Raw genomic sequence first — 27,030 nt, forward strand, 5'->3', positions numbered from 1 at the left:
TAAATTGCACTTCTCGCTGTACATTGTTTGCAACGAATTAGGAGGCACGGAAAGAAGACTCGCTTTGAGGCAGCCCAACTTCGAGGTCGTGCGAGAGCGCGTTAGAAACCCATTTTGCTTCTTCTAGGCTAAAATTACTGCTTAGAGCTGTAAGTCAAGCCACAGCGTATGCATGCACATATTTTCGCGACATGCCTTCCGCGGACTTGAGCTGTTGAGTGATGCTTTGCAAAATACAGTCACAGGATAGAGGATCTGCGTATACCTGAAGTCTTGAGCGTGCAGGAGCGGTGCGGCCATGGCTCAGCCGGAGACGCTGCACCAGGTGCTGGCACAGCCCGCGGACGCAAGCCGCGTCAAGCAGCTGCAGACCGTGCACGAGGCCATCACGGCCAGCCTGTCAGGCCAGCAGCCCGGCGCGCGCGTGGGGCTGGAGACATTGGTACTATGTGCAGAGGCAGCCCTCAAGGTGTGTACGGGTGGCGGTCTAGGCACCGCGTGGAGGCGGAATGAGATGGGGTGGAGGCGCGCCCAAAAGATGCCCCAGTCGTAGCACACGGTACTGGCCGGTGGCCTTGGAAGTGCCTAAGCGCTCGTTGCAGCTAAGCAAAGCTGAAAGTCTGGGACCAGGTGTCCACCATCCTAGCCAAACCAGCAGCAGCAGGCATGTGGCGTTGCCCTGCCAGGCGCTCTGCCCTGCCCGCCTGACGACTGACGGTGCCTTCGCCACTGCTTGCCACGGCCTTGATGCGGCCGGCACAGGTCGGCAGCCTGGATGTGGCGCATGACTGCCTGGAGCGATACTTCCTGGAGCAGCGCAGGTGGGGGCGGTGTGGAGGGCAGGGGAAGGGGGTAGGGGGCGGGTGGGTGGGGGAAACCGTGCGACGGGGCGGCTGAAGGGATGGCACACGAAAGGGATGTGGTATCTTGTTGGCCAGTTCGTCGCGGCGGCAAGGCACGGGGGCGCCGAGGCCAAGCCTCGGCTCGGAGACTTATGGCCAATATCACAGCCGCTGCGGATACGTTCTGGCCATTGGGCTTTGCCAACCCGCCACCCTCGCCGCTGGCCGCCCGCCTCCCGTTCCTGCCCCCGCCTGCACAGGTACACGGTGGGCATGGCCCCGGTGGAGCTGCGCGACCAGTACCTGTGCCGGGCGCACTTCGCACGGGGGCTGCTGGTGTCGGAGCGCTCCAAGGGGCTCAAGGTGCGAAGGCGGGGGGCGGGAGGGAAGGGCGGGCGGCGAGAGGAGGGAGTTCTCGGTCGCGGGTCGGAGCCCAATGTACGGCGTGGGAGGTTACGGCGTCGGCAGGTGTCTGACGGGCACATCGGTGCCGCTGATCTTGTCGCTATTCCTGCCGCCGCGGTCCGCAGGGCAAGGCGCTGATTGACGGCACGCTGGAGGGCGTGAAGCACGTGATGGCGGGTCTGGAGGTGGCGGCGGCCAACCAGCCGCGCTACCAGTTCCTGGTGTACAACGCCTCCGTGCACCACTGGCGTGTGGTGGCGCCGCTGCACCGGGACGGCCTGAGGCACCACCTGCTCGCCTCCACGGACCGCGTGGTGCAGGTGCGAGGGGCGCTGGCACGGAGGCCGACACGGGCGGGGCGGGAGCGGGGTAGCCGTCGGTGACAGACGGGAGGACGGATAGCAGCGGGCCCCTGCAACGCTTTGTGATACTGTTTTGGGGGTCTGACCGGATGCCCCGCTGGTGCACACGCGCTGTTGCAGGCTCTTGACAAGGTCCCGGGGCACGAGGAGTGGAAGGTGCGCATCTACACCGCCCTGGCGCTCTGCCAGTCAGACGCCGCGACTGTGGCCGCAGCGCAAGCGGAGGCTGCCGGAGGGAAGGCGCCCGCCAAGGGCGGCGGTGGCGCCGCCGCCACGCACGACGATGCCGCCAAGACGCTGCAGCGGGCGTACGACACGGCAGCTGCCGCGAAGCTGACGGAGCTGCAAAAGGACGTGGCGCGGCTGCAGGTGCACTTGGCCACGCTGGCGGCGGCAGCGGGCGGCAAGGGAGCCAAGGCGGGTGGCGGTGGTGCCGCCGGCGGTGCGGGCAAGCCGGGCGCCAAGGGCGCTGCTGCGGCGCTGGATGAGGAGGGCGCGCTGCGTCTGATCCAGGCGGTGCTGACGGGCCGGCCGGACCGCGCCGTTGCGGAGCAGCAGCTGCGGGAGGCGGTGGCCAAGGTGGACCCCAAGGTGCGGCTGGGGGAAAGGCGTTCGTGTTGTGGTTCGTCTCCGTGTTCAGAAATATGCCCAGGTGCCCGCATCGCGGAGCTCTACCGCACGGCCCATGGCTGCCTGTAAAACGCCTCCCTGCTCCCGTGCCGCCCCATCGCCAACAGGGCCCCGACGGCCCCGTGAAGGGCGCGCTGCTGCGGCCCGTGTCGCGCGCCGCCTGGGCCGCCGCGCTGGCCGGGCTGCCCGAGCTGGCGGAGCGCTGGGCCAGCCGCGCCGCTGCCTCCAGCGACAGCGGCCCGCGCACCTGGAGCGACATGACGCGCGTGCAGCTGGCGCTGCAGGCGCTGGGCCCCGCGGGCGACACCTCGCTGGCGCCGGTGGTGGTGGCGGCGCACGTCAAGGCTCTGGAGCAACTGGAGGTGAGGGCCCGGGGGGGGGCAGGGGCTTGGCCGCGTGGATGGGTGCTGGCGGGGTTGTTACAATAGCATTGGCTTTGCAATACATGGCGTCACTCAGTTCCAAGCAGGCTTGGTGGTCGAGTTTCTTACGTTCTTACAACTCCTCGGCAACCGGATTTCCGCTTCCGCCTGGCCACACAGGACGTGCTGACCACCTTCACCAAGCTGGCTGACGTGGAGGGCATCCACGCCGCCGCGCGCCTGGCCTGGAACGCCGGCCTGCTGCTGCTGCAGCCGGGGCTGCGCAAGCACGTGAAGCGCGCCTTCAACGCGGCGGCGCGCGCGCTGGCGGTGGCTGCCAGCCCGCTGACGCGGCTGCGCGCGGCGCTGCATCTGGAGGCGGGCAAGTGCGACGCCGCGGAGGAGGCGCTCATCAAGGTGGGGCGGAGGGGGCACGAAGCTGAGCCGGGGCGGCGGCGGGACGTGCGAGGCAAACGAAGTGAGAAGTAGACTACATGGGTACCGGTACATTGACGTCAAGTTGTGGCGCCTTTGGCACCCGTCTGCCCCTTGCATCACTGGCTAAACATGCACGCTGCAAACACGACGCGCCTTACCTCACAGGCTGGCCAGGAGGTGGGCAAGGCTCTTGCGCTGGACTACCTGCCGCCGCCCGCCGAGGCCGCCGCCGTGCCCTGGCTGGCGCGGCCGCTGGACCGCTGGGCGGCGCCGCTGGCCCGGGCGCTGGCGCTGCGCACCTCGGCGGAGCCAGCCAACCCGGAGGAGGAGGCGGTGGTGGGTTTGGCGTGGGACCTAACCGCGCTCAGGTGGTGGGCCGGCTGGGGAGGCAGGGGATGGCGGGGTGCGAATCCAGGGCATGAGCAGTTCTGCCCGCCGTTAGCCTAGATGGCACTTGTGCCATTGCGTGTGCAAGGCCAATGCGCTTACATGCTGCCGCCCCCACCCCGCCCTTGTCCTCAGTCTCTGATCGAGCGCAGCAAGGAGAGCCGCAACCCCGCCATCAAGTCCGACCTGCTAGCTCGAGCCCGCGAGAAGCTGCGTGACCTGCCGCACCCGCCGCCGCCCGCGCCCACCGACCCGCCCGGCCCCGACCGCGACGCCGCACACGCGGCGGCCCGGCGGCGCACCGCTGTGTGGGCCGAGCTGGTGAGTGCCCCCGTTGGGCGCCTGTACGGTTGTACTGACCTCAGTAACGGGTTCGCGGTAGCCTGCGTCCTGGCGCAGTCCTACACGCTCACTCCCTGACCTCGCCCGTTCTATGCCCGCTCCTCCCCTTACCCCTCCTCGTCCTCTCCCTCCTCCGCCCCCGCCTCCAGATGCGCTCCGCCGCCTCCAGCCGCATGGACGAGCACGTGCTGGCGGCGGCGCCGCACGCGCTGTGCGTGTCCTGGGACCCCGCCGTGGACCGCGAGATGGTGCTGCTGCAGGCGCAGCTGGCGCACTACGAGGCGGAGGCGGCCATCAGCGCGCTGAGGCGGCGGCGGGCCGACATCAGCCCGCCCACGCGGCCCTCGCCGCCCGAGGTGGACGGCGAGGGGGTGCGGCAGCCGCCCGCCACCACGGAGCAGCTGCAGGAGCTGGTGGTGCAGGTGCGGGCGCGGTGCACGTGGGGGCGGGGGGAAGTGCTCGGGGTCTGTGCGCGGGGTTCTAGACGCGAGGCGGTGTGGCACATGTCACACGTCCATCTCTATGCTGTGCTGTATCATAACTGCTCTGCCCTCCGCCTGGTGCTTGCACCGTCTTACTTTCTCGTGGACCTCCGCCGCCGCCGCCGCCGCCCTGTGCCTGTGCAGGCCTCGGTGCGCTCCATGCGCGGCGCCATGTCTGTCAACGAGCCCTGGCTCACCCTCAACAACGCCGTGCAGCTGTACAATGCCGCGCTGCCGCTCATGCAGCAGCACAGATACGCCGACCTGTGAGCCCCAGGGTGTCCCGCGCTGCCGAGCTTCCTGAGCCGCATTCAGACAGTATGGAGGGTAGAAGTCGGGAACCCGTGAGCCGCTGTAGTACATTGCCACAATGCTGACGCAAGCTCCGTATATTCATGCGCTCAGGTACCGCTGGCTGCGCCCCGTGGCGGAGGCGCTGGTGGCGCTGCCAGTCGCCGACAGCGACGGCCCGCTGGCTGTCGCCGTGGCAGAGGCCCTGGGCCGCGCCGCCGAGCACCGGCTGCTGCTGGCCACCCTGCGCGCCAAGGCCGCGCGCGACGCCGGCCAGGAGCTGGAGGACGACGACGACGAGGACTCCCTGGACGAGGACGGCAACCCGCCGCCCGCAGGCGACGCCGGGCCGCACTTCAACCGCCGCTCGCCCGCCTACAAGCCGCTGCCGGACGCACGTGTGGCGGCCAGCGGCCTGGACCCGCGCGGCTTCCCGGCGCTGGCGCGGCTGCTGGCGTCGATTGGCACGGTGACGGCGGTGGCGGAGGCGGCGCTGGAGCGCGCGGGCGGCGCCTCCACGCAGGGGCTGTTGGAGATGTACGCGCGGCTGCAGCAGTACCGCGGCGTGAGCTCGGGCCTGCCGGCGGGTGCGGCTGCGGCGTCCGCGGCCACCAGCCGTGTGGTCAGCGCCATCGAAGCGCTGTCGTCCGCCAACAGGGTGAACGAGGAGAAGCAGCCCGCGGGCGCCGGCGCGGAGAAGGGCGGGGGCGACAAGGGCCGCAAGCCGCACGGCTCGCTGGCTGCGGACGCGGCGGCGGCCATTGCGCTGCTGCGCGCGCTGCCGGGCGGGCCGCCGCTGGAGCTGTGGGCCAAGATGGCGCGCGCGGTTGCGGATGCAGGTGGGAACGGAGGTTCACATATTGTCAAGGAGTAGGGATGTTACGGGCGTGGGCCAGCTCCAGGTTCATGTAGCATGGTGCCTAACAATGTCTGACGCGCTGTCTCACAGGCGTGTGGCCCGCTGCGCTGGAGTGCTCGGCGGCGGCTCTGGCGGCGCTGCCTGGCGCCGGCCGCGACCTGGACGTGCTCCGACTGGAGGCGCCCAGCGACGTGCCCGAGATGACGCCCGCGGGCTGGTTCTGGGCCTCCGTGGCGCTGAGCGTGCGCGCCGCGGCGCTGCTGACGCTGGTGGACCTGCCCAGCCAGGGCGCAGCCACGGCGCTCACGGTGCGGCGCGAGGCGCTGCTGCACGCGGCGCAGGCGGCCCGCTGCGCGGCCTTTGTGAACAAGGTGCGACACGTGGGCGTGTCTGTGTGTAGGTCCGCGTGCGGATGCATTTCTGTCGTAGCCTGCGCTCCAGCCTTGTTACTTAATAGGGCTGCAGGTATTTCTGGATGTCTTCACTCGCTCGCCCTTCCCTCTGCGGCCGCGCAGGCGGACCTGTGTGAGTCGGCCTGCCGTGTGGCCTGGAACGCCGCCCTGCCCTTCACCACCAAGCCGCTGCTGCGCGCGGCGCTGATCCGGCCGCTGGGCACCGCGGTGGAGGCGCTCAACCGAGTGGGGCCCGCGGACAAGGGCTTCCAGGTGCGGGGGTGGAGGGGGGGCCCAACACAGGGTTCAGGCATGCTCGCAGAGGCTGGATCGCCACCCGCGCACAGCACCGAAGGCTGGCGCCTCTTCCTTCAGCACCAATCAGCACCACCCCAAGTATGAGCCTGCACCTGCAATGACTGTACGCACACATGCACACACGCAGGTGCGGATGAACTGCCTGTATGTGGAGTCGCTGGCCGCCGCCAAGCGCTGGGGCGACGCCGTGGCCGCCTGCGACGCTGCCTCGCGCGCCGTCAAGAGCCGCAGCCTGCACCGGCCGCTGATGGGCTGGAAGGCGGCGTGCCTGGCCATGCTGGGCAAGAACGTCAACGCCGAGATGACAAAGGTCAAGGAGCACCCGCCGGAGGCACAGGTGGGGGCGCGCAGTGCTCATACAGCAGTGGTGGTTTGCGCTTTCGTTTAACGACAGGCATGTCAGCCCGCCTGCTTGGTACCCATCAGCAGCCCTAGCTCGTAGTGTCTCCAGCGCATAGCTCCACTTCTGCTTCATTGTGGTGGTGTGCAGGCCTACGCCTGGTCGGTGCTGTCGCACCACAGCGCCGCCCGCTACGACCAGATCGCGGCGCACAAGGCCGCGGGGGAGGCAGTGGAGCACCACGGCTGGCTCAAGGCGGTGGCGCTGGCCGGGTGCGCGGCCTGGGCGCGTGGGGGGCTGGGTGATTCCAGGGGGGGCAGGGCTGATTCACCAAGCCTTTATAGGTAGCTCGTCTCAGCACTTGAGCATTTGTAATTTGCCCGGCCGTGCAGGTACGCGGAGTGGCTGCTGTCCAGCAGCGACGACAAGGAGGCGGCGGAGGATGCGCTGCTGGCGGCGGCGGACGCACTGCTGGAGTTCGACACGGGAGACCGTGAGTGCCGTACTGAGCCCGCACTGCTTGACCTGTGCCTTCCCTCTTTGTGCCGTCCCTCTTGAAGCGAAGGCACAGCTCATGCTAGGCATGCACGAGAAGCTGTGCGCTCCACTGATTCCCTGAGCACACATGACTCAACTTCACTGGGCCCGACCTGCGCCCGCGCACACCACCTCCGATACGCCCTGTTGCAGTGGACGGCGACGGCACGGATGACGAGGACGACGCCACCAAGGCCAAGCCCCGCAGCCGCTCCGGCGGCGGCTCCAGCTCGGGTCGCGCGGGCGGCGGCTTCCGCCGCGTGCTCAGCCGCAGCTACAGCCGCGGCGGCGGCGGCAGCGCGGACGGCGCGCGGCCCAGCGAGGGCGGCGAGGGCGCGGGTCCGGCGGCGCCCGACCCCAACCGTGTGCCCGAGGAGCTGGGGTCCACGCACCTGGAGCGCCTGGCTCGGCTCTACGTCATGGCGTGTCAGGTGCGGCCGGCCGGCGCGGGCGGGCGGTGCGGCCGGTGCGGGCGTACTATGCGGGGGCATCAGATCTTTGTATGGCATTTTGCGCCTCCCCCTCCTGGTCTGCCTTATGCCTTGTGTCGCGCCATTCACGAGTGCCGTGGCCCGTGCCACCATGTGTCCTCCCCTCCCTCCTGCCCTCACCTGCTGCTCCCGCGCCCCGGTCCGCCCAGGCCGCGCCCAACGCCACCGACCACACGGACTACATGCTGGCGGCGCACCACAACTTCATGCGGCTGCTCACGCAGGCGCTGCACAGCGCGGCGCACACAGCCTTCGTGGCGGCGCGCGACTCGTACAACGGCGAGGTGGCGGCGGCGGCGCTGGAGGGCCGCGACCCGCCGCCCGAGACGCCGCTGCCCAAGCCCTACGCAGTGGTGCCCGACACGCTCATTGGTTGGGGCACGTGGCAGGTGGGTGGGCCTGGACTGCCCAGGAGCATGTGCGCGCGAGCGGGGCACCGGCGGGCTTGAGGGCATGGGCATGCAAACGTGCCGTTGGCTGCACGTGTGTGCACCGTATGTATGATCTCACGCGTGAGGCCCTGGCACAAAAATGTGTTTTTTTCTCTCCCTGGCCCAACTCCCAAACCCCGAAACCTCGTAACAGATCACGCCCGAGCTGCTGGAGACGCTGGCCTCGGACGCCGCCACGGGCGCGGTGACGGCGCTGTCTCGCGAGCTGCTGCCGCAGGCGGAGCTGACGCTGGCCTATCTGGAGCTGCTGCAGGCCTGCCTGCGCGCGCGCGGCTACCACTGCCACTGCCTGGGGCTGGCGCAGCTGCAGCGCGTGCTGGCGCGCATGGTGCTGCGGGACGAGGTGCGTGGGGTGTGCGGTGCGGTGGGGCGCGGGGTGGGTAGTGGCCTGGTGGGGTGTGTTGGGGCAGCCGGGGGCGGCCGTGGCAGTATTCAGTGTGGCGCAGGTATGGCCGATGCCGTTTCCACATGGTACCTGGAGGCCCGTGCGATCGCCATTCGTATGATGAATGCAAAGCTGACAACTCCACTTCGGCGACACAAACACAAACACACCCTTTCAGGGCATGTATGTGGCCACCAGCCTGGGCCTGGTGGCGGCGCTGGACGAGCTGGGCCTGAGCCGCGAGGCGGGCGAGGTGGAGGCGGCGCTGGGCGACGTGGCGTGCATCGGGCCGCAGGAGGAGGCGCAGGCGGCGGAGCAGGCCGCGCTGGCGGACCTGGTCCTCGCCGCAGCAGGCAAGCTGGAGGCCGCACGGCCGCGCTCGGCACTGGCCGTGGGCCGGCTGTCCTTCCTCGCCGGCGGCGTCCGGAGAGCCAACAATGCAGCCAACGCCGCCGCGGCGGCGCCGCTCCCGCCTGTGGCGGCCGCCAGCCAGGCCGCGGCGGCGGCTGACGCCGCCGCCGCGGCGTCATTCACGGCCGCCGGAGGCGGCCGCGGCGGCCGCGAGTCGCCCTCTCCGCACGATGACGGCATTCACTACATCGGCGGCCCGGCGCCTGGGGACTCGCATGGCCAGCTGCCGGAGTGGATGGAGGACGCGGCTCGCGAGCTGGGCAATGTGGACCTGGCGGGCAGCGCGGGTGGGCTGCTGAGCCACGTCAGCGGCCAGCTGCTGCTGCGGCCCTTCACACTGCATGACGTGTGGCTTAAGAAGGTGGGCGCGCGCCGGCGCCGCCAGGCCTTGTCAACTGCTTGTGCTGCACGCTTTATGACTCCACAAAACGACGAGAGTATAACAGCATTTGCGGTTGGATGGCCATGCTTGACACTAAATGGGATGCCCAAACCTTTCATCAGGGTGACTACCTGCTGCGGCGCGGCCACTACGCCGCCGCGCGGCAGCTGCTGTCTCGCGCTCGAGCACACGCGGCCGACTGCGGCAACCGCGAGGCTGAGGCGCGCTGCCTGCTGGCGCTCAGCCGCACGGAGCTGGCCGCACACAACCCCGTCGAGGCCGTGGCGCTGGTGCAGGTGAGGGGGAAGGGAGGCGGGCTGGGGTCGGCAGCACAAGACATCACGATGGGGAGGGCAGCGCCGTGCAAGCACGAGGGATCGAGTGTCCTGTAGTCCGCCTGCGTTCTGCGTGCGCAAACATGGTTGCACATACCGTGTTGTACACTCCTGGACACCACCACACGAATGCGCCCTTCACCCCTGCAGGCCGCCCAGCGATTTGGTGGCGACATTGACTTCTGGGCTGAGCTGCTGGTGCAGTATGTGGACTGCCGCCTGGCGGGGGCGCACTCCACCACCTCGGACGCACGAGAGGCGCTGCAGGTGCGGCGGCGCGGCCCTCGCCCTTGCAGTCCTTGCTGCCCTCCTGACAACTGCACTGTTGGGCTGTAGTATACCCCTGCCATCTCGTGGCTCCTCACAATACCCAAATTCTCAACACCAGCCTCCACGCCTCACCCCGCCTCCCCAACACCTTCCACACCACCCACAGGGCGGCATCGCCATGTTCCTGGCCCTGGCCCGCGACGACCGCGCCGCCGAGAAGCCCGCCTCCGCCGCCGGCGCCGTGCTGCGCGTGCGGCTGGCCCGGCTGCTGCTGACGGACATGGAGATGCTGCGGGGTCAGGGCGTGAGCACCTGGCGCAAGAGCTACGACGGCGCGGTGACGCTGGTGAACCAGGCCATCATGGCGCTGGCGGCGCGGGAGGCGGGCCTGCCGCACATTGAGGCGCTGCTGGTGCAGGTGGGCAGGAGGCAGGGGGCAGCAGGCAGGAGGCAGGCAGGGAGGCGACAAGATGGTGCTGCAAGGGCTGGAGATGGCGGTGGGGGGGCGTGCAGTTTTGCCACTGGTCAGAGATGTGCCATGCCACGTTGCCTCCATCACATCCATCGCCTCGCTAAGCTCATTCCCGCTTCCACCACCACCACCGCCAACACCGCTGCAGGCGGAGCTCATGCTGGCGGAACCCACCCACATCAAGGACCTGCGGCCGCGGCTGAAGAAGGTGGAGAAGGTGTTGTTGGCGGCGGAGGAAATGGCGGTGCGCTTCCACGCCGAGGCCACCCCACGCGACCTGGCGCCGCGCTGCGTCACGCCCACTGCGCGGCTGCTGGCGTGCGTGCGCTGCCGGCTGGCGGAGGTGCAGCTGGCGGCGGCGGAGGAGCGGGAGCGGCTGGCGGGGGCGGACCGGGAGAAGGCGCGGCCCAAGTTCCCGCACATGAGGGGCAAGCGCGACGTGCAGGTGCGTGCGGGCGCGTGCCGCCGTGGACTGTTGCTGTTGTTGTCGTCATGTTGCGAAGCCGGTGACGTGGCGGTTGTGGCTGCGTGCCCATTGGTGGGGGGCAGAGGCCGGCATGGTAACATGGCCCGCGTAGCCGCATGCATGAGGCCCACCACCCACTTCACTCACGTCAGTGACGCCCGTTTCCACAGGTCGTAATCGACTTCATTGATGAGGCCGGCGGCGCGCCGCCTGCACCGCCCGGGCTTCTGCCCGAGGACAGCGCTCTGGCCCTGGCCACTGGCGCCGCCGCCCTGGTGGCCGCCGCGCCGCGCGACCGCGCCCGCGCCCTGCTGATCGCCGGCCGCTGCCTCGCCTTCAAGTTCATGATGGCGGCGCCTGAGGCACTGGACCCGCTGCGGCCCTTCGTGCCGCCGCCCAAACCCCCCGGCGCGCCCAAGCGGCCGCCGGCGGGGGCCGAGGAGGAGGAGGACGAGGAGGGGCCGGATACAGCGGCTGCAGACGCAGCTGCCGAGGCGGCGGAGGCGGCGGCGACGCCCGAGGGAGCGGCGGCGTTGCGGCTTCAAGCGCAGGCGGCGGCGATGCTTTCCTCCGCCCTCGCGTCTGCCACGTCCGTGCAGGTCCGTGTGGGTTGGGGCGCTGGCGGCCTGCGACCCCCATTGAACCCCACACCTCGCCCAAAGCTACTCGTGCATTCACACCCCATACCTCCACATACACACACGCATATTGCTACCGTACACACATGTGCTTAGGCTCTCATAACGCACACACACGCACACACACGCACACACATGCACACACGCACACACATGCACACACGCACGCAGGACTGGGCCCTGGGCGAGCAGTGCGCTCTGGCTCTGTCCACGCTGTACGGCCAGCTGTCGCCGGGGCTGGCCTGCCGCTCGCTGGCCGCCGCACAGGCCTGCCGCGCGGCGGCGGGCGGCCAGGCGCTGCTGCGGGCCGCGGCGCCGGCGCAGCAGCCCGAGGTGCTGGCGCTGGCGCAGCGCGACAAGCTGTCGGAGGTGCTGCCCGCGCCGCAGGTGGGTGTGGGCTATGCAAATGACGAGGGGCAAGCTGCATTGCCAGGATTTGCGGTTGTGCGTGTGTCGCGGGTAAAAGCGTCCATTCACAGGCCCGATGGTACTAGGTTATCCTCCGACCAGGTCTCCCCCATTCCCACCACAGGACAACGTGCACTACTCGGCTCTGCGCCGCATGCTGTCGGGGCTCAAGGGCGCCGCCGCGCGCCTGGACGCCGCAGCCGCGCCGCCCGTGGAGCAGCAGCTGGCGGCGCTGCCGCAGGTGAGGGGGAGGGGGCCGGGCCCGGGCCGCACCGCACTTGCATGTGGCTCTCGGGTGCTGCCCTAGCCCAGTTTCAGGACTCCCGCCCTGTGTGTCCTCGCCTAATGGCCATGCTGGCGCCATGCATTGCTACTCTGCATAGCCAGCGGCGCGGTGTGTTCAGTCAGGTTTGCTGAACGCACCATGCCGCCATATCCCCTGCATATGACCCACTCACAGGACCTGCGTGTGCTGATGCTGTACCTGTCCCCGGACGGCGGCCGCCTGTACGCGGCAGCGCTCAACATTCCCGACGCCACCGCTGAGCCCACGCCGCCACTCAACGCCGAGAAGAGTGAGCACACAACGTACCGCATCGCAACGCCACCAGCAGCGGGACGAGCCGCATGGCCCCGTGCAAACGCACAGCGTACTCACCTCCGGCCCTTCACAAGACAGTCATCCATCCATCCATCCATCTGACAAATGGCCCTCCCATGCTTATGCGCATGCGCACAGGCAAGAAGAAGACGGACGCCTCCGCGCCCGCGGCCGCCGGCCCGCGCCTGTCGCTACTGCACGTGGTGGAGGTAGACCCGGCGGCGGTGGAGGCGCTGGTGGCGGAGTGCCGCGCCTACCGCCGCGGCGTGGAGCGGACCCTACGCGAGGCCATCGCGTCTGCGGCGGCCAAGGGCGTTGGCGTGCCACCTGAGGATGACCGGCCCGACAGCCCCTCCAAAAAGGGTGAGGTGGAGCGGGGAAAGGGTGGTCAAGGGAAGGGCTGAAAGCGGCTGGGGGCACGGCTTTGCAACACGGAAGAAAAAGGCAAGAAAAAGAAGAAAGGCACGGTAGTCTGAAACCCTTAATGAATGAGGGCTGTCGCCATACACTGCAGGCAAGAAGCCAGGGTCTGCCACCAAGCGGCCCGGCAGCAAGCAGGGACCAAAGTCGGGGCCGGGCGCCGCCGCGGCGGCGGCTGCCGCCGCCGCTGCCGCGGGCGAGGCGGGCAAGGTGCAGGTGTTTGACTCCCGCCTGAACGAGGAGTGGAGCGGCATCCTGGAGCAGGTGCGGCGGGCGCGGAGGAGTCGGCTAGCAGAGCTCTTGTAGCCACAGATATTGTATGTCGCGTACTTCGTGCACCTTGCATGCCGCATCTTACTAACAGGCCTTGTAATGTTGTGATGTTGGAATGTTTTGTGGTGTTGCAGTTTGAGGAGTGGCTTGCGCCGCTGGCGCCCTGGCTGGAGGCTGCGGTGCCGGCGCTGCCGCTACCGCCGCCCGGCAGCCCGGACGGCAAGAAGGAGAAGAAGGACAAGAAGGAGGCGGCGGGGCCGACCAAGCACAAGGTGAGACCCGGGCACACGTCCTGTTGTCACCTTGTCAACGGGCTTTTTAAACCAGCTCCGACAATGTGCAGTGACCGCCTTGTTGACCGTGTGTTGTGGCCTTGCACTCGCAAATGCAATCGGTGCCATTCTTCCCTGTCTTCACTGCGCGCTCTCCTCTCCCCCTCCCTCCCTGCCTCGCTCTCCTCTCCACCCATCCACCCCCGCCCCCGCCCCCCAGGTGGCTCTGCTGCTGGACCCGGCCCTCCAGTCACTGCCCTGGGAGGCGGCGCGCCACCTGGCCACCACCTGCTCCGAGGTGTCCAGGTCACCCAGCCTGCAGGTGCGGGCGGTTGACAGCGATTCCACCCAGTCCGTCGGGTGACTGATGAAGGGTGCCCTGCAGCCGCCGTTGTTCGATCCCACGGCACCTGCCACTTCAACCGCCTGCACAGCGCACTGCCTCACTCTGCCACACCCAACTCCCTCCACAGGCCCTGGCCGCCTGCCACACGCTGCCTCGCGCGGACTCGGCAGCCGCGTCCGAGCACGCAGCAGCCGCAGCAGCCGCGCCCGCCGCACTGCCGCCGCTGGACCTGGGCCGCCTCACGGTCATCGTGGACCCGCGCCACGAGTGCTCCACCGCACAGCAGGCGCGCGGGCCCTACACGGCGCAGCTCATACCCGCGCTCTCGGCGCCCGAGCTCACGCAGGTCCTGCCCGCCGCCTCCTGGTGGGGTCCCGGCGGCCCCGGCGGCGGCCTGGAAGGCGTGCCCGGCCGCGCGCCCTCGCCCGACACCTACGCCTCGCTGCTGGCGGGCCAGGCCACCGGAGGCCCCTGCACGGGGCTGCTGTTCCTGGGCGTGGGCCGCTTCGCCGCGCACGTGCCGCCGGCGGTGCTGGCCTCGGCGCCCCTGGGCGGCTGCGAGGCGGCGCTGCTGTTCGACCGCTGCAACACGGACGACGCGTACTGGGCGCAGCTGTACCGCGACAACCGCAAGAGCGCGGAGCAGAGGCGGCTGGAGAGCCCCGGCCGCGTGGCCACACTGCTGCTGGCCAAGGGCGTCAGGTGAGCGCGCGCGTGTGTGTGTGTGTGTGCGTGTGTGTGAGCGCGTGTGCGTGAACGTGTGGCGCTGCAGTGTGGCAAACGCGCATGGGAGGGGCTGGGAGATGCGTGTTGGGTGCATGGTGGGAAGGGCTGGCCGCGGCAGCGTTTGGGTGCCGGCTGCGCTGCGCGTATGTCTGACGGATAACCGCCCTTATGACGCACACCCTACACGCAGGACGGTGCTGGTGATGTCGGCGGCGGCGCCGCCTGCTGCTGTGGTGAAGCTGATGCATGGTGTGATGGCGGGCCTGGCGGCGGGGCGGGTGCTGGGCGAGGTCGTGTACTCGCTGCTCACCGGCGGCGGCGGCAGTGGCGGGGCTGGCGCTGGTGTGCTGGATGAGTTTGAGCTGGCGCACCTGAGGGCCTGCCTACAGGTGTGGGGCGCGCCGGGGCTTCTGGGTGCGGTGCTGACGCAGGGCAACAAGGCAGCCAAGGGCGCCAAGAAGTGATGCGGGGGATGGCGGGGTTCGTGGGGTGCAGTGGTAAGTATCAGTGTGCTCTGTGCTGCTCGTGCCATGGGCGTCTGTGGTAGTGCGCCATTGTAAGCGCCGCAGGCTGGCTGAAGATACGCGGACTACCATGTTATAGGCTCACGGGTGACAAGGCTGCGCGAGGAGGGGAAACTTGCATTCATCATTCTTGTAGATTGTACTGGCCGCGGCGGAAGGCCCAGGCCTATAACATGGAGGTCATGCAATACTGACGTTTCGCAAGTGTGTAGTGTAGAGTGTCTCTATGGCGGCTCGTGGTGTGGAGTGGCATAGTCACTCATAGTCCTCAATCGTGCACCACAGTGAGATAGCGACCCCCCGCCCCCCATACTGAAGGGGAGTCTGGCCTGCAGCTGATTATCATCGTATGTTGCTAGCTGCGGTCAGCCTGCTACTTGGAGTGGCGGCTTACGACCTGAAACTTGCACTCGGTGCGCTTCTTGCCGTCCCACGACCACACACGATACGTAAGCAGCAAAGCCAGGCTAAGTGCCGCCTGAGCACGGCGTGCATCTGTACGAGCCTCGGGCCCTCAGCACAGCCACACACCTTCGTCCACGCTGCACACAGCAGTGGCTGCGAGGCATGAAAGGCTCGAAAGAAGCATCAAAAGCCAGGCGCTAGGCCCTCATCAAGACCCGCACGTTGGCACAATCAAACATCCCGCATCACAAAGCGCTTTACTCAACACACTCCTTTCTGGGCATCCACTCGCGTGCTGAAGCAGGCTTGGCCCCAGCGGCCTCCTAAGCAACATCCCACGCCCCCTTCCATGGGACCCACACATGCAACTAATAGCAAATTGGTGAAATCTGTCCAAGGATATCACTTAAGCAGTCTTGCTTTGTCGGATGCACGGTTAAGAATCACGCCTAATGAAAGAAGGCCAGTATGAATTCTGAATGGGAGATGAGGGCCATCACAGCCACACCGCAGCCCATCCATGAATGCGTGCATGCTTTCTCTGCCTGGTCTCACAGACACAGTAAAGCAGCAGGTGCATATCTGCACCGTACATGATACATGCCTCCGTGCGCAACACTGCTTGGCACTGATTCAAGCCACCAGCACACGCCTGCTACAGGCTGCAGCAGTACGAGAACATGTCCTTGCTTGTGGGGCCCTTGACGTAGCAGTAGCCAAACTCCTTGTTGCTCAAGCACTTGCTACAGCCTCCAGCATTCTTGGCAGCAAATGCAGCAATGGAGTGCCCCTTCCTCACGTCAAAGCCGCACTTCTTGAAGCCGTCACCACAGTCCGAGCTGGTCTGCTGCTTCGCACACCCAGACATGGCGCCGCCAGCACTACACTGGAACTCGCTCTCATTGGGAATGCATACTGATTTCGAGGCAACGTATGTGGCATTCGCCTCTTTGTAACAGCGGCCAGCGCTGCCCTTTGGTACGACAGCGTACGACACAGTGTGGTAGTAGTAGCTAGTGGAGAACTGCGTACCGGGCGGGCTGCCTGAGATGGTTTCTGAGCCGGGAATGAGGTCGCCCGTCGCCATGTCCAAAAAGTAGTTCTGGAGGTCAGCGTTCCAGGAGACAGCCGGAACGTCCTCCACGCACACCTTCGCGCCGTCCAGCTGAGCGGCCGTCAAGCCGGCGAGCGAGACCGCCATATACTGCATGCCCTCATCCCGAATGCAGGTGGCCACGAGGCTGGCCGGCACGTCATTGACAGTGGCGTTGAGTGTGAGGTCGTCGCAGGAAGGGTTAATCGGTGTCGGAATGCGCAGCTCCTGGAGCCCAGCGGCCGAGCCGCAGCCCGTGGTGGTCTTCTTCACGACGACACGGAAGCACATGGACGGATACTTCGCGAGGTCTGTAGCTGTGACGAAGCTGTCCACGACAACTTCCACGTCGCTGCAAATGTTAGATGCCTTGGCGTTGGACGCGCAAGTCCTGTGGGCCAGGCCGGAAGCATGTCGCGCAGGTCATGAGCGAGTGGGTCAGCGGGGAGGTCACGAGACTGCTGTGGAGCATACAACTCAAGGTTCATCCCTAAGACACTTGTTTATTCGTGTGCAACACTTCGGCCCTACTCACGAGACAGAAGCCTTGTTCACAAACTTGGCGGTCACCGTGGCGGGAGCGGGGCTAGGGCTGGGCTTGGGACTCGGGGTGGGCTTCTTGGTGGGCTTTTTCCCGGGCTTGGGCTTGGGGGAGGGGGACGGTGTCGGCTTGGGGGGGGAGGGCGGGGGCGGCTTGAATGCCTCTGCGCGCCAACAGCCAAAGCGCACAACGCAGTTCGTTATAATCATGCCGTAATGTTGCATGTTTGCCTCATGTTGGGCGTGGTGCGGAATCCCGGCCTGATTAATGATCCCACCCGAGCTTCCTTGCGCTCACCATTTGAGCAGATGACCGCTGCCACGCCATTGCACGTGCCCCACTGGTACCAGGTGCCGTAGCACGTGGCGAAGGCGGCCGTTGCGTTGGTGGTGCCCACTGCCGGGTAGCACTCGATCACGTCAAACATGGGTGCCAGGCTCAGTGTGGTGATCTGGGCACGCCCGGTGGCACCACCCGTGGGCACCGCCGCACCGTACCGGAAACCGCCCAGGTTGCACGCCACGCGCGCCGCGTCGTCGTTCCAGCCGCGGTCGCACACGGGCACCAGCATCCGAGAGCCGTTGGATGCCCGCACCAGCGCTAGCACGTAGCCCAGCCCGCCGGGTGACGCGAGAGCGCCGCTGAAGGCCTTGCCCTCGGTGTCCCACGCGAGGGGCACCATGGTGGAGGCCAGCAAGTTCATAGGCAGCCAGGAGCCCCCTGCAGACACGTAAAATGCAAATGAGGAAGCCTCCGATCTGCAGCAGTTGGCGGCTTACTGCACTGCAGTGCGTCGAGATGGTGCCCCAGACATGAAGCTCAGAACGATGCCTTTGTCAGCACGGTCCCCGCCCCTAGACAACGGGCACCCAATACAACGACTCTATCCTCGCTTACATGAAGACTCCACTGTGTCAGTCAGCTGCCGGTCAGAGCGTTGTGTGACGCCCTCCAATTTCCGCAAACCTGCAAGTAAAGCCAGGACAGCCAGACAGTTCTCTGTCAATATTAACAGCTTACTACAACCAATTGCATCGAAGTCCCTGGAGGAAGCCGGTCGTGGATAGCAGACTTCATGTGTGTGCGGAAGTAACGCGGTGGAACCCCGTACCTGCTTCCAAGGCCGGGTCAAGTCGAGCATTTACAAGAAGTAGCATGCATAGAAGTAAACATGGCCCCCAAACGTAGGAATGCCCGTTGTCGGCCATAGCTGAGTGCTTCTCACAGGCGCAATCTATACCCTTGTCATAAGTACAAAGCTACGACTGTTCAACCTTCGACGACAACTGCGCCATTACTCGTAAATAGCCCCCCAGGAGGTACGCGTGGATTCGGGATTGCAATGTCCCATGCTCACTGACCGGCCTCAACTGCTTCTATAAATAGCGTGAACTATATATCTATGTCTTTAAAACGCCTGGGTATCATCGCTGGAGAGAGAGCAACGGCTCTGTCATCTGTGTGCGCCCGCCAGACTGGTAACATACGCTCCGTTACACCTTGTGTGTTATGCTAGAGCAGCATGCCGTGCTTCCAGCTCCGCCGTGATTTGTTGCCATCATTGCCGGGCGGTGCCAAACCCCGCCTACTTGACTGTGCCATGGCCAAGTACCTCCAACATTGTTACACGATCGCCACCGCCTGGCCTGTCGTTGAATCCGCCCTGGACGGGGAGCGACGCAAGACGAGCGGTCGGCGTGCCTGACTATGCCTGACGTCAGGCGCGCTCAGGCGTGGCAGCCCAGCTCTCCGACCTCCACCCATGGAACCGCTCCTACAAACAAACAACGACATACTCGCCACCTCACCGCTCACCTGTGCAGCTCACCCCGGTCCCCGTAGCCTCCTTAAGCCTCTCAAAACACGCAAAAGCCATCCCGCTCAAATCCAACCTCCTTGCTTCTCCCAAACTCAACGGCGCTTGAATCGCGACTTGCTCTTGAAGCTGGATTTGCCCTTGCCCTGGCGCTTGAGCTTATTTAGCTCCGTCTTACTCAGCTGGCTTCGCAGCTTGCCGCCGAAGCGGCCCACTGTCTTAAATGCATCCTTGTCTCCGCCCGCCGCCACCGACAGCTTGCCCGGCCGCGCCGTGTTGATGCCGTCGCCGCTGAAGAGCGCGCCGCCGCCGCCGCCGCCACCATCACCGTCGCCATCGCCGCCGTCGCTCGTCTTCTGCTTCTTGCTCTTCTTTTTCTTGCCGCCCGCCTTGAGGCCTGCGAGGAGCGAGGAGCCAGGTGTGCCGGGACTTGTAAGGACAAGGAATGGACGAGGCATGGAGGAAACATGCGCACGATGCCAGACGAGGTTGTCGGAGCTAGCAGGCAAGGAATACGGTTCGCCATGGATGCCTTGGTCAAGAGTGTGCCACCCGCATGCACTGGGCTCAGCCGTTCGGGCACGAAAACCCATCCCGTACATACAAAGTGTTTATCCCCACCCCCACTTTCACACTCCGCGGGGCCCATGTTCCCTGTCCCATACCTCCGCTCCCCACAGCTACCGCCTCTGTGGGCGGGACACGGAAGTTCTACGACACACAAGTATATAACCCTGCGGACGGCGCCCTGGGGCATCTAAATGTGTCTTTTTCCTACTGTCCCACGGCCGCTCTCACCACCCAGCCACCCACCAGTGATCCGCTGCGCCGCGATCTTGGCCGCCTTGGCTGCGGTGATGCCCTCGGTCTGCTGCAGCTCGCGCGCCAGTGTCTTGATGGAGCGCACCTTGGGCTGGAGCGCCTTCTGCTCCGGGTCCTGAGGGACGGGGGGGGGGGAGGTTGGGGTTAGGGGCGGGGGTTGTAGGTACCATCCCAACCTAAACCCCTCAGGGGGTAGAGGAGTGTTGCGTGAGCCCACCCATGAGCTCATACTCAAGGTCCAGTCACAGTGACACCCCCCGGCCACCAGCACAGCCTCACGCCGCGTGCCAGCAATGCGCACGCCGCGTGTCTGGCGACCAACCCCTCCTTGCCCGCTGCACATATCGCCCAACAACCCCTCCTCTTCTCCCTCTACTCCTCCCCCGCCTTGCTCAAGAATACTCAATGCCCTGCCCAATGCCATGCTCCGTGCCGCCTAGGTCGCAGTCTCACCAGCGCGCCGCGTTTGAGCTTGCCCGCCTCCTTGTCTTTGGCCTCGGCGGCCGCCGCCGCCTTGCGCTCGGCGCGCTTTTCAGCCTTGTTGGCAGCCGCCTTGGACTTCTGCAAGGGAAATAGCCATTCACGTGTCAAAGGGGTGGTGGTTTACATTCATAACTGACTAAGAGGAAGCGAAATTGTAGCCAGGCACATGGGTACAGCAGGCGCGTCGTTGCGGGGGGCGGGGAGGAGGTACAGTTTCGGTATGCAAGGCGGGAGTAAGAAATTGGAAGGTATAGGGCCCGCGGGAATTGAGGAGTGGGCGCGGCCGGTGCACGTGTCGAAAGGCTCGCCTGACCGCCTGCAGAACCGTCTGTGAGATTGACTGCAGCCACCCGACACAGCGCGCCCGCATCCGCCCACCCACCTTGCCGCGGCCGTCCTCCTGACCGCCCTCGTCGTCGTCACCGTCGTCCTCCTCCTCGCCCCCGGCCGCCTGGGCACTGCGCGCCGCCAGCTCGCGCTTCTGCTTCTCAGTGACGAACCATGTGCGCTTGGGCCGCGACATGATCTCCGACTCGTGCTCCATCATGTTGACGGCCTGTGTGTTTGTGTTTGTGTTTGGGAGGCATGGTTGTTGTTACCTGGCTGCATGTTGCTGAATCGATAAGGTGCCGGCAGCGGCAGGAGGACAAGCAGCAATACCGTACCCCGCGCCACTATCTACCCCGCCTCACAACCTACCCCTCCTCCTCCCTATCTGCCCCCTATCCCCACCCAATGCACGGCTACCCCACCCCTCACGCTCACCCCCTCCACCCCCTCCACCCGCTCACCCCCTCCACCCCCTCCACCCGCTCACCCCCCACGCCCCCCCCCACCTTGTTGGCCTCCATCTCCGCCTTGCGCAGGTCCGCCTCGTCGCGCTCCTCAGCCAGGATGGCGCGCACGTCGCGCTCCAGCCGCTCCACCCGAGACTGCCACTGGACCACCGCGGCCGCAGGCACCAGCCGCTGCTTCAGAGCCACACCGCCGCCGCCCGAGCCGCCCTGCAGCGTGTTGACCAAGACACAAGTGGGAAACAAACGAACGTTGAGACCAGTGCTGTGTATAAAGCGCAATGCGGGGTAAGAAGGATAGTACAGTTGCTGAGCTGCAGCAGCAGTGGATCAGCACGGCAGCTCTGCGCGCATTGCCCAGCTGTCGGCGTGAAGCGGCCCGCCTAGCCACCACCTTCCGCACCATCCCATCCCAGTCCATCCCCTTCCGCCCCGCACCACTCCCCCCCTCCCCTCCCACCACTGCCACCCCCACCACCTCACCGCCCTCCCCACCTTCTTGCCCAGCTCCTTGAGCAGCCCGCGGTCGCCATCCTCCACCAGCGTCACCGCCACGCCCGCCGCCCCCGCGCGCGCCGTGCGGCCGATGCGGTGCAGGTAGGTCTCCAGCTTGGGCGGCGCGTCGTAGTTGACAACCACCTGGCGCACAGCGGGGGGGGGGGGGCAAATGGGGGAGGGGGCGGGTAGGGGCGTGAGGTTGCGAGGTCAGAATGTTGTTGTGCATTTGTACAATCCCCCTATAGTTTGGGCTGGCATTTACAACGCCCCCCATCTTCCGCCTTCCCAACGCCTCCTAATCTAAAGCACCACCTATCCATTCACCTGCCATCTCCAGGCCCGCCCTCCTATCCTCCCACCCCCTCCCTTTCTCCCTCCCTCCCCCTCCCCCTCCCCCTCCCCCTCCTCCCGTGCCCCCCTCCCCCCCTTCCCTGCCCCCTCACCTCCACGCCCTGGATGTCCAGCCCGCGCGCCGCCACGTCGGTCGCCAGCAGGAACGCCGTGTCGCCGCGCCGGAAGGACTCCAGGGACTCCAAGCGGGCGGTCTGACTCATGTTGCCGTGCAGCTCGGCTGCAGCGGAAGGGGCGGAGGCAAGGGGCCGGGGGAGGGGAGGGGCGGGGGCAGGAGTGGTAGAGCGTGGGTGGGTGGGGTAAATGGGTGGTCGGTGGGTGGGTGGGCGGGGGCGCGTGCATCGCAACGATATGCGTGGAGGGTGGCTGTGTGCTGCATTCAGCCTTTCGACTAACCTCGACGCTGAAGCCCTCAACATTCACCTTCTCCTTCCCCTGAACACTTGTACACACACTCTCTAGCTCTCGCTCCTTTCCCTGGCTCTCACCCGCTGGCGGCAGCCCTGCCAGCCCGAACAGGATCTTGAGCCTGTGCGCCTTGGTCTTGGTGGAGCAGAACACAATGGTGCGGCCGCGGTCGCCGAAGGAGCGCGCACACAGCGCCAGGCACACCGCCTCCTTGGTGGCGGCGGCGGCGGGGCCCTTGAGCCGCACGATCTGGACAGGGGGGGAAGCGCAGGGGGAAGGGCAGAGGGGAAGCGGAGGGGGAAGCGGAAGGAGGAGCAGGTGAGGAGGCGGAGGAGGAGGAGCAGGCGGAGGTGAAGAGGGGGAAGGGCAGGCTGACATGGCGCTGTGGCACGGTGCCCAAAACTGCAGGACCTGTGGTATGCAGGGCCTGTGGTGAGAAGCCTCATACCAGCCAGCCCCAGCGCCAGTCAGCTGGAGCCATCACCCTCCCGAGTCCCCCGGCCCCCAACCCGGCCCCCTCACCTCCTGCGTGAGCAGTTTGGGGGCGGCGCGCGCTGCGTCCGCCGCCAGCCGCACCGGCTGCTTGAGCGACAGCGCTACCAGGTCCCGGACCTGTGGGGTGGCGGGGTGGCGGGGTCAAGAGGTGGCGGGGTTAAGAGGTAGGCGTGATGAGATGAAGATACGGAAGTCCGGTGACTGTCAGCGCGTGCAGGGTGCAGGGTGTTCAGACGGCACTGTACGAAAACATGAGAGACGCAAGCGCGCACTCGGGCCCTCTTCTCACGATGTCTGGGGGTCGGGACACGCGCCCCCTTGCGGCGCCCGCACCCGCTTCGACTAACAGGCACAAGCCCTCCCTTCCCCCTAAAGTAGTTAACTCCCTTTTGCATCACCCCCCTCCCGACCAACTCCTAAGCGCCACCCCAAGCATCTCTCAAACTGCCTCCCCCAAACTCCACGCCAAAACTCCCGAACCCCCCACACAGCTCCCGCACCTGGTCGTTGAACGTGGCGCTGAACAACATGGTCTGGCGCTTGCGCGGCGCCGCCCGCACCACCTCAGCCACCTCCTCTCGGAAGCCCATCTCCAGCAGCCTGACGGGTGAGGGGGCGAGGCGGGTGGGGGGTTGAATGCACAACAATGGGAGGTGGTACTCAGCCGCTGTTTGTGTCTTGCATCGACTGCGGCAAACGGTATCAAGCGTTTCCTTGAACCGAACGAAATCGACAAGCTTACAACCCGCCCCAACCGCCCCCCATGACAGCCCCCATTTTCGTGACCGGGCGGCCTTTCTGAATGACGATGGGATCTTTCTCTGGGACCGGGCACATATCCCCCCCAACTGCCGCCCCCCCCTGCCCCCCCCCCCCCACCTGTCCGCCTCGTCCAGCACCAGCACCGCGAGGTCCTCCAGCCCCACACTCTGGCTGTTGCGCAGGTGGTCGATGAGGCGGCCGGGCGTGGCCACCACCACCTCGGGCGACTGGCGTAGCGTGATGGCCTGGACCTGAGGGGCGAGCAGGCGGGAGGAGGCGGGAGGAGGGGGGAGGCGGGGGGGAGAAGGGGGGGGCGGGGAGGAGGAGGCGGTGGGAGGATGGGGGAGGAGGGGTTGTGTCGGGTGCGTGATGGGCTGGTTGTGGTATAATTGGATGCCACCACCCTATGTGCTTCCGCGCGTCCTCCCTGTCGGCCAACGCTGCCCCTCCCTTCCGTTCCGGCCCCCGCTCACCTCTCTCCCCCCCCTTCCTCCCCCCACGCCCGCCCGCCCACCTGCAGGCTGAGCCCTCCCACAATGAGCGCCACGTTGATGTCGGTGAACTGGGCCAGCTTCTCAATCATGGAGTGGATCTGGAGTGGAGCGACAAGATGGGTGTGTGTAAGAGCGCGCCAAGAGGTGGAAACTAGGCATACATGTCAGCGAGCAAGGCAGAGTGCGTCTGAACACGCCCTCGATAACATGCCTCCCCTCCGCTCGTTTTAGTTTGCTTTGGTTTAGTTTGGGCTGGAATTCACAACCCCCCCCCCCCACACACACACACACACACACATTCCCGCCCCACCCAGCCCCCACCTGCACCGCCAGCTCGCGTGTGGGTGTGAGCACGAGCACGTAGGTGGCCGCAAGCCCCCGCGGCCGGTGCAGCAGCCGCTCCAGGAAGGGCAGCGCGAAGGCGGCGGTCTTGCCGCTGCCGGTCACAGCGCTGCCGCAAATGTCGCGGCCCGCCAGCGCCAGCGGGATGCAGGCGGCCTGGATGGGCGTGGGCGACTTGTAGCCCAGAGCCTCCACCGCCTGTGTGTGTGTGTGTGTGTGTGTGTTAGAAAAAAACAACAAAACGAAGCCCGCCCAAGCGGCGCCGGAGTTACTTACGGATACCTACCGAATACCGAGCGTCGTGTTGCCGCGTCGACCCCGGTAGTCATACTTACCCGCGAAAAGCCTGTAACCCTCTCGGGCGATCGACGAACGATCTGACCCCGAGTGGCACCCATATGCATTGTATGCGCCGCGCCCTGGGCGCGCTACAACGTTTACCCAGCACGCCTACGTCCCATATTCCCGCCCGCTGGTCATAGTGTGTGTGTGTGTGTGTGTGTGTGTGTGTGTGTGTGTGTGTGTGTGTGTGTTAAAGAGCACAAGGAAAACGTTGCGCAAAGACATGTGTGTGTGTGTGTGTGTGCGTGTGTGTGCGGGTTGTGTTGCGCATAATTGTTATAGGGTGGTGAGGAAGCTGTGGAAGGCGGGAGCGCACACACGCTCTAGCTGAAAGACAGCGGCCAGCCGTGCACCGGTCGATACATGTATGTGCAACGCGATTGCCTCCATACACGAGGGCCCCAAACACGCACACACACGAAGACACAAACACACATGCGAGTCCCGTGTTCCATGCGGGGCCCCTCCCACCTTGAGCAGCGGGCGCGATATGTTGAGGTCCGCGAACGAGGCAGAGCTGAACTTGGTGCCCTGCAGCAGCGCGGAGCGTGTGCGTGTGTGTGTGTGTGTGTGTGTGTGTGTGTGTGTGTGTGTGTGTGCGTATGTGTGTGTGTGTGTGTGTGTGTGTGTGTGTGTGTGTGTGTGTGTGTGTGTGTGTGTGTGTGTGTGCGTATGTGCAAGTGTAGGTGAATGGGCGGCACGGCGCTTGCACCGAGCATGCAGCGCGCCGCTGCCTGGGCGCCGCTGCCCCCGCCCCTAGCCTGGGCCGAACGCCACCTCCCTCATTCACACCCGCACTGGCAGCCGCACACAGGCTCACTAGCTTCAACATCACACATACCTAGCCGCCCCAAAGTCATCCGCCCACCCACCCATCCAGCCCGCACCACGACCCCACCTCAGGTGTCTCGCTGTAAAAGGTCCCCTTGCCGCCCTTCCCAGCCGCCGCCGCAGAAGCCTTGGCGCCCTTGGCCGCCGCGGCCTTGTCGCCGCGGCCGCTGGTGCTCGGCCGCCGGTCCTCCTCCTCCTCCTCGTCCCCCTCCTCCTCTCCGTCCTCATCATCGTCCTCGTCCATTTCCTCATCGTCCCCACTGGACCCCGCGCCGTCACCCTCCTCCTCGTCGTCTCCGTCGTCCTCCTCCTCCTCAGACTCCGGCTTGGCACGACCCTTCGCCTTCTGTTGCTGTTGCTGCTGTTGCTGCTGCTTTGCCCGCGCCTGCTTCCCTGAAGGCTGCGCCTGCTCCTCTTCCTCCTCTTCCTCCTCGTCGTCCTCCCCATCCTCCTCGTCCTCGCCATCCTCCTCCGCGCCCTCCTCATCATCGTCATCGTCGTCCAGCTCGCCTGATGACACACACGAAGTAATGGCCACATAGTAACTTGATCAGGCATGTGGGTAGGCAGGTGGGTGGGCAGACGGACTGGGGCACGGAGGACGGGGGCAACATACGCACATGCAGCAACAGACACCGGCGGCCGCAACAGCGCCGGCCGGAGGGACCCTGACAGGACACGAGCGCAGCCCCATGTGTGAACATGGCCGTCGGAACCGCCAACACACCCGGTAGGGGCGCCTCCTCATCATCCTCATCATCGTCGTCCTCTTCGTCGTCGTCCTCATCCTCATCGCTGTCACGTTGCGCACGGCTGCGCTTGCCGTTCACCTGCGCAGCAGCGGCTGGCTTGCCGGCACCCCTTGGCGCCGTAGCCTTGCCGCCCGCCTGCTGGATCCAAGCCGCATTCCGACAAAACAAGGTCGTGAGTTCGAGCCCTGCCCCTCGTGCGCGCCAACCATGCGTGCTGCAGCCTCCCCGTCACAACCACCACAGTCATAACCCACTCCTCATCGACTGTCCTGCTGCGGCGCTGCTCACCGCCTTGCCATTGGCCGCTGCTCCCCCGCGCTGTTGCAAGCGCTGCGAGATCTTGTGGTCGATGCTGGTGCCGTGGACCGGCCCGTCCAGCTTGGACTGCTGGATGGCGCCTGTAGGAAGACAGGTTGGAAAGTCTCCCGCTCACATACGTCCCCCCAGGTATCGAGGGCCTGTTTCCGGCAGCCACTGACGGTGTCGTGCCGCTTACTCGACCAGGTCCAAATAAGGGATTGCCATTGCCCATCAAGCGCCCGAGTGACACAAGCGCGGTGATAGCGCATACGCAGCGTGTTCGGGGGTGGCACGGCACTGTCAGGGTTTGGCCCAAACTTCTAAACCGAAACCCTTGGGTTTCCTTGCATTATTGTTATTGCGCATCAATGCTGGTGCGTAAGTTCTTTGCGGGCAGTGCTTTCGACGGCAACCTACCCGCGAACTCCCATGCCGGCTGGGCGGCGGCCGCGCCGTCCCCAAAATCAAATTGGAAGCCGGGATTAAAGTCACCCATAGCAATAACCTTGTGTGTCAAAAGCTTGGCATGAGCGGGCTCGCGTTTGGTAAAAGAACACTCCAGATGGTCGAGAACTGCAGTTTGCCTGTCCCTATAATCAATCTAAAAGCCCAACACACAAAAATAGTTTCCAAAGGTTTCAA

The 27,030-nt window shown here is 66.1% G+C and overlaps 3 protein-coding genes across 3 annotated transcripts; 1 reads left to right on the plus strand and 2 right to left on the minus strand.

Annotated features, from left to right (window-relative positions):
* Positions 1 to 29: 29 nt before the first annotated feature.
* On the plus strand, positions 30 to 15,581 carry CHLRE_10g420800v5 (uncharacterized protein). Its single transcript, XM_001702724.3, has 35 exons — positions 30 to 469; positions 763 to 821; positions 1,103 to 1,205; positions 1,373 to 1,567; positions 1,730 to 2,200; positions 2,347 to 2,601; positions 2,782 to 3,018; positions 3,205 to 3,375; positions 3,562 to 3,747; positions 3,918 to 4,190; positions 4,395 to 4,516; positions 4,656 to 5,380; positions 5,491 to 5,771; positions 5,916 to 6,065; positions 6,238 to 6,447; positions 6,601 to 6,722; positions 6,843 to 6,943; positions 7,141 to 7,418; positions 7,628 to 7,867; positions 8,064 to 8,273; positions 8,494 to 9,087; positions 9,231 to 9,404; positions 9,594 to 9,710; positions 9,880 to 10,131; positions 10,334 to 10,630; positions 10,822 to 11,250; positions 11,461 to 11,676; positions 11,822 to 11,938; positions 12,158 to 12,272; positions 12,437 to 12,661; positions 12,813 to 12,982; positions 13,126 to 13,263; positions 13,484 to 13,585; positions 13,737 to 14,311; positions 14,526 to 15,581. Exons 1-35 carry the CDS (start codon positions 299 to 301, stop codon positions 14,797 to 14,799), a joined length of 8,355 nt encoding a protein of 2,784 aa, XP_001702776.1. The 5' UTR covers positions 30 to 298; the 3' UTR covers positions 14,800 to 15,581.
* Positions 15,582 to 15,583: 2 nt separating this feature from the next.
* CHLRE_10g420850v5 (uncharacterized protein) lies at positions 15,584 to 18,269 on the minus strand. The gene is made up of 5 exons (XM_043066466.1): positions 18,010 to 18,269; positions 17,796 to 17,864; positions 17,196 to 17,618; positions 16,893 to 17,061; positions 15,584 to 16,748 (listed from the first exon to the last, which is right to left on the minus strand). The coding sequence occupies exons 1-5, from the start codon at positions 18,053 to 18,055 to the stop codon at positions 15,920 to 15,922; spliced, it is 1,536 nt and encodes a 511-aa protein (XP_042919863.1). The 5' UTR covers positions 18,056 to 18,269; the 3' UTR covers positions 15,584 to 15,919.
* A 110-nt stretch (positions 18,270 to 18,379) lies between these two features.
* Positions 18,380 to 27,009, minus strand: CHLRE_10g420900v5 (uncharacterized protein). Its single transcript, XM_043066467.1, has 18 exons — positions 26,806 to 27,009; positions 26,377 to 26,486; positions 26,064 to 26,223; positions 25,404 to 25,846; positions 24,977 to 25,036; positions 24,143 to 24,361; positions 23,842 to 23,919; positions 23,445 to 23,578; positions 23,066 to 23,165; positions 22,593 to 22,682; positions 22,151 to 22,319; positions 21,755 to 21,882; positions 21,309 to 21,452; positions 20,856 to 21,023; positions 20,402 to 20,575; positions 19,990 to 20,097; positions 19,528 to 19,651; positions 18,380 to 19,111 (listed from the first exon to the last, which is right to left on the minus strand). Exons 1-18 carry the CDS (start codon positions 26,882 to 26,884, stop codon positions 18,810 to 18,812), a joined length of 2,790 nt encoding a protein of 929 aa, XP_042919864.1. The 5' UTR covers positions 26,885 to 27,009; the 3' UTR covers positions 18,380 to 18,809.
* Positions 27,010 to 27,030: the final 21 nt, after the last annotated feature.

The sequence above is a fragment of the Chlamydomonas reinhardtii genome, chromosome 10, assembly GCF_000002595.2.
Source record: "Chlamydomonas reinhardtii strain CC-503 cw92 mt+ chromosome 10, whole genome shotgun sequence".
Lineage (NCBI taxonomy): Eukaryota > Viridiplantae > Chlorophyta > Chlorophyceae > Chlamydomonadales > Chlamydomonadaceae > Chlamydomonas > Chlamydomonas reinhardtii.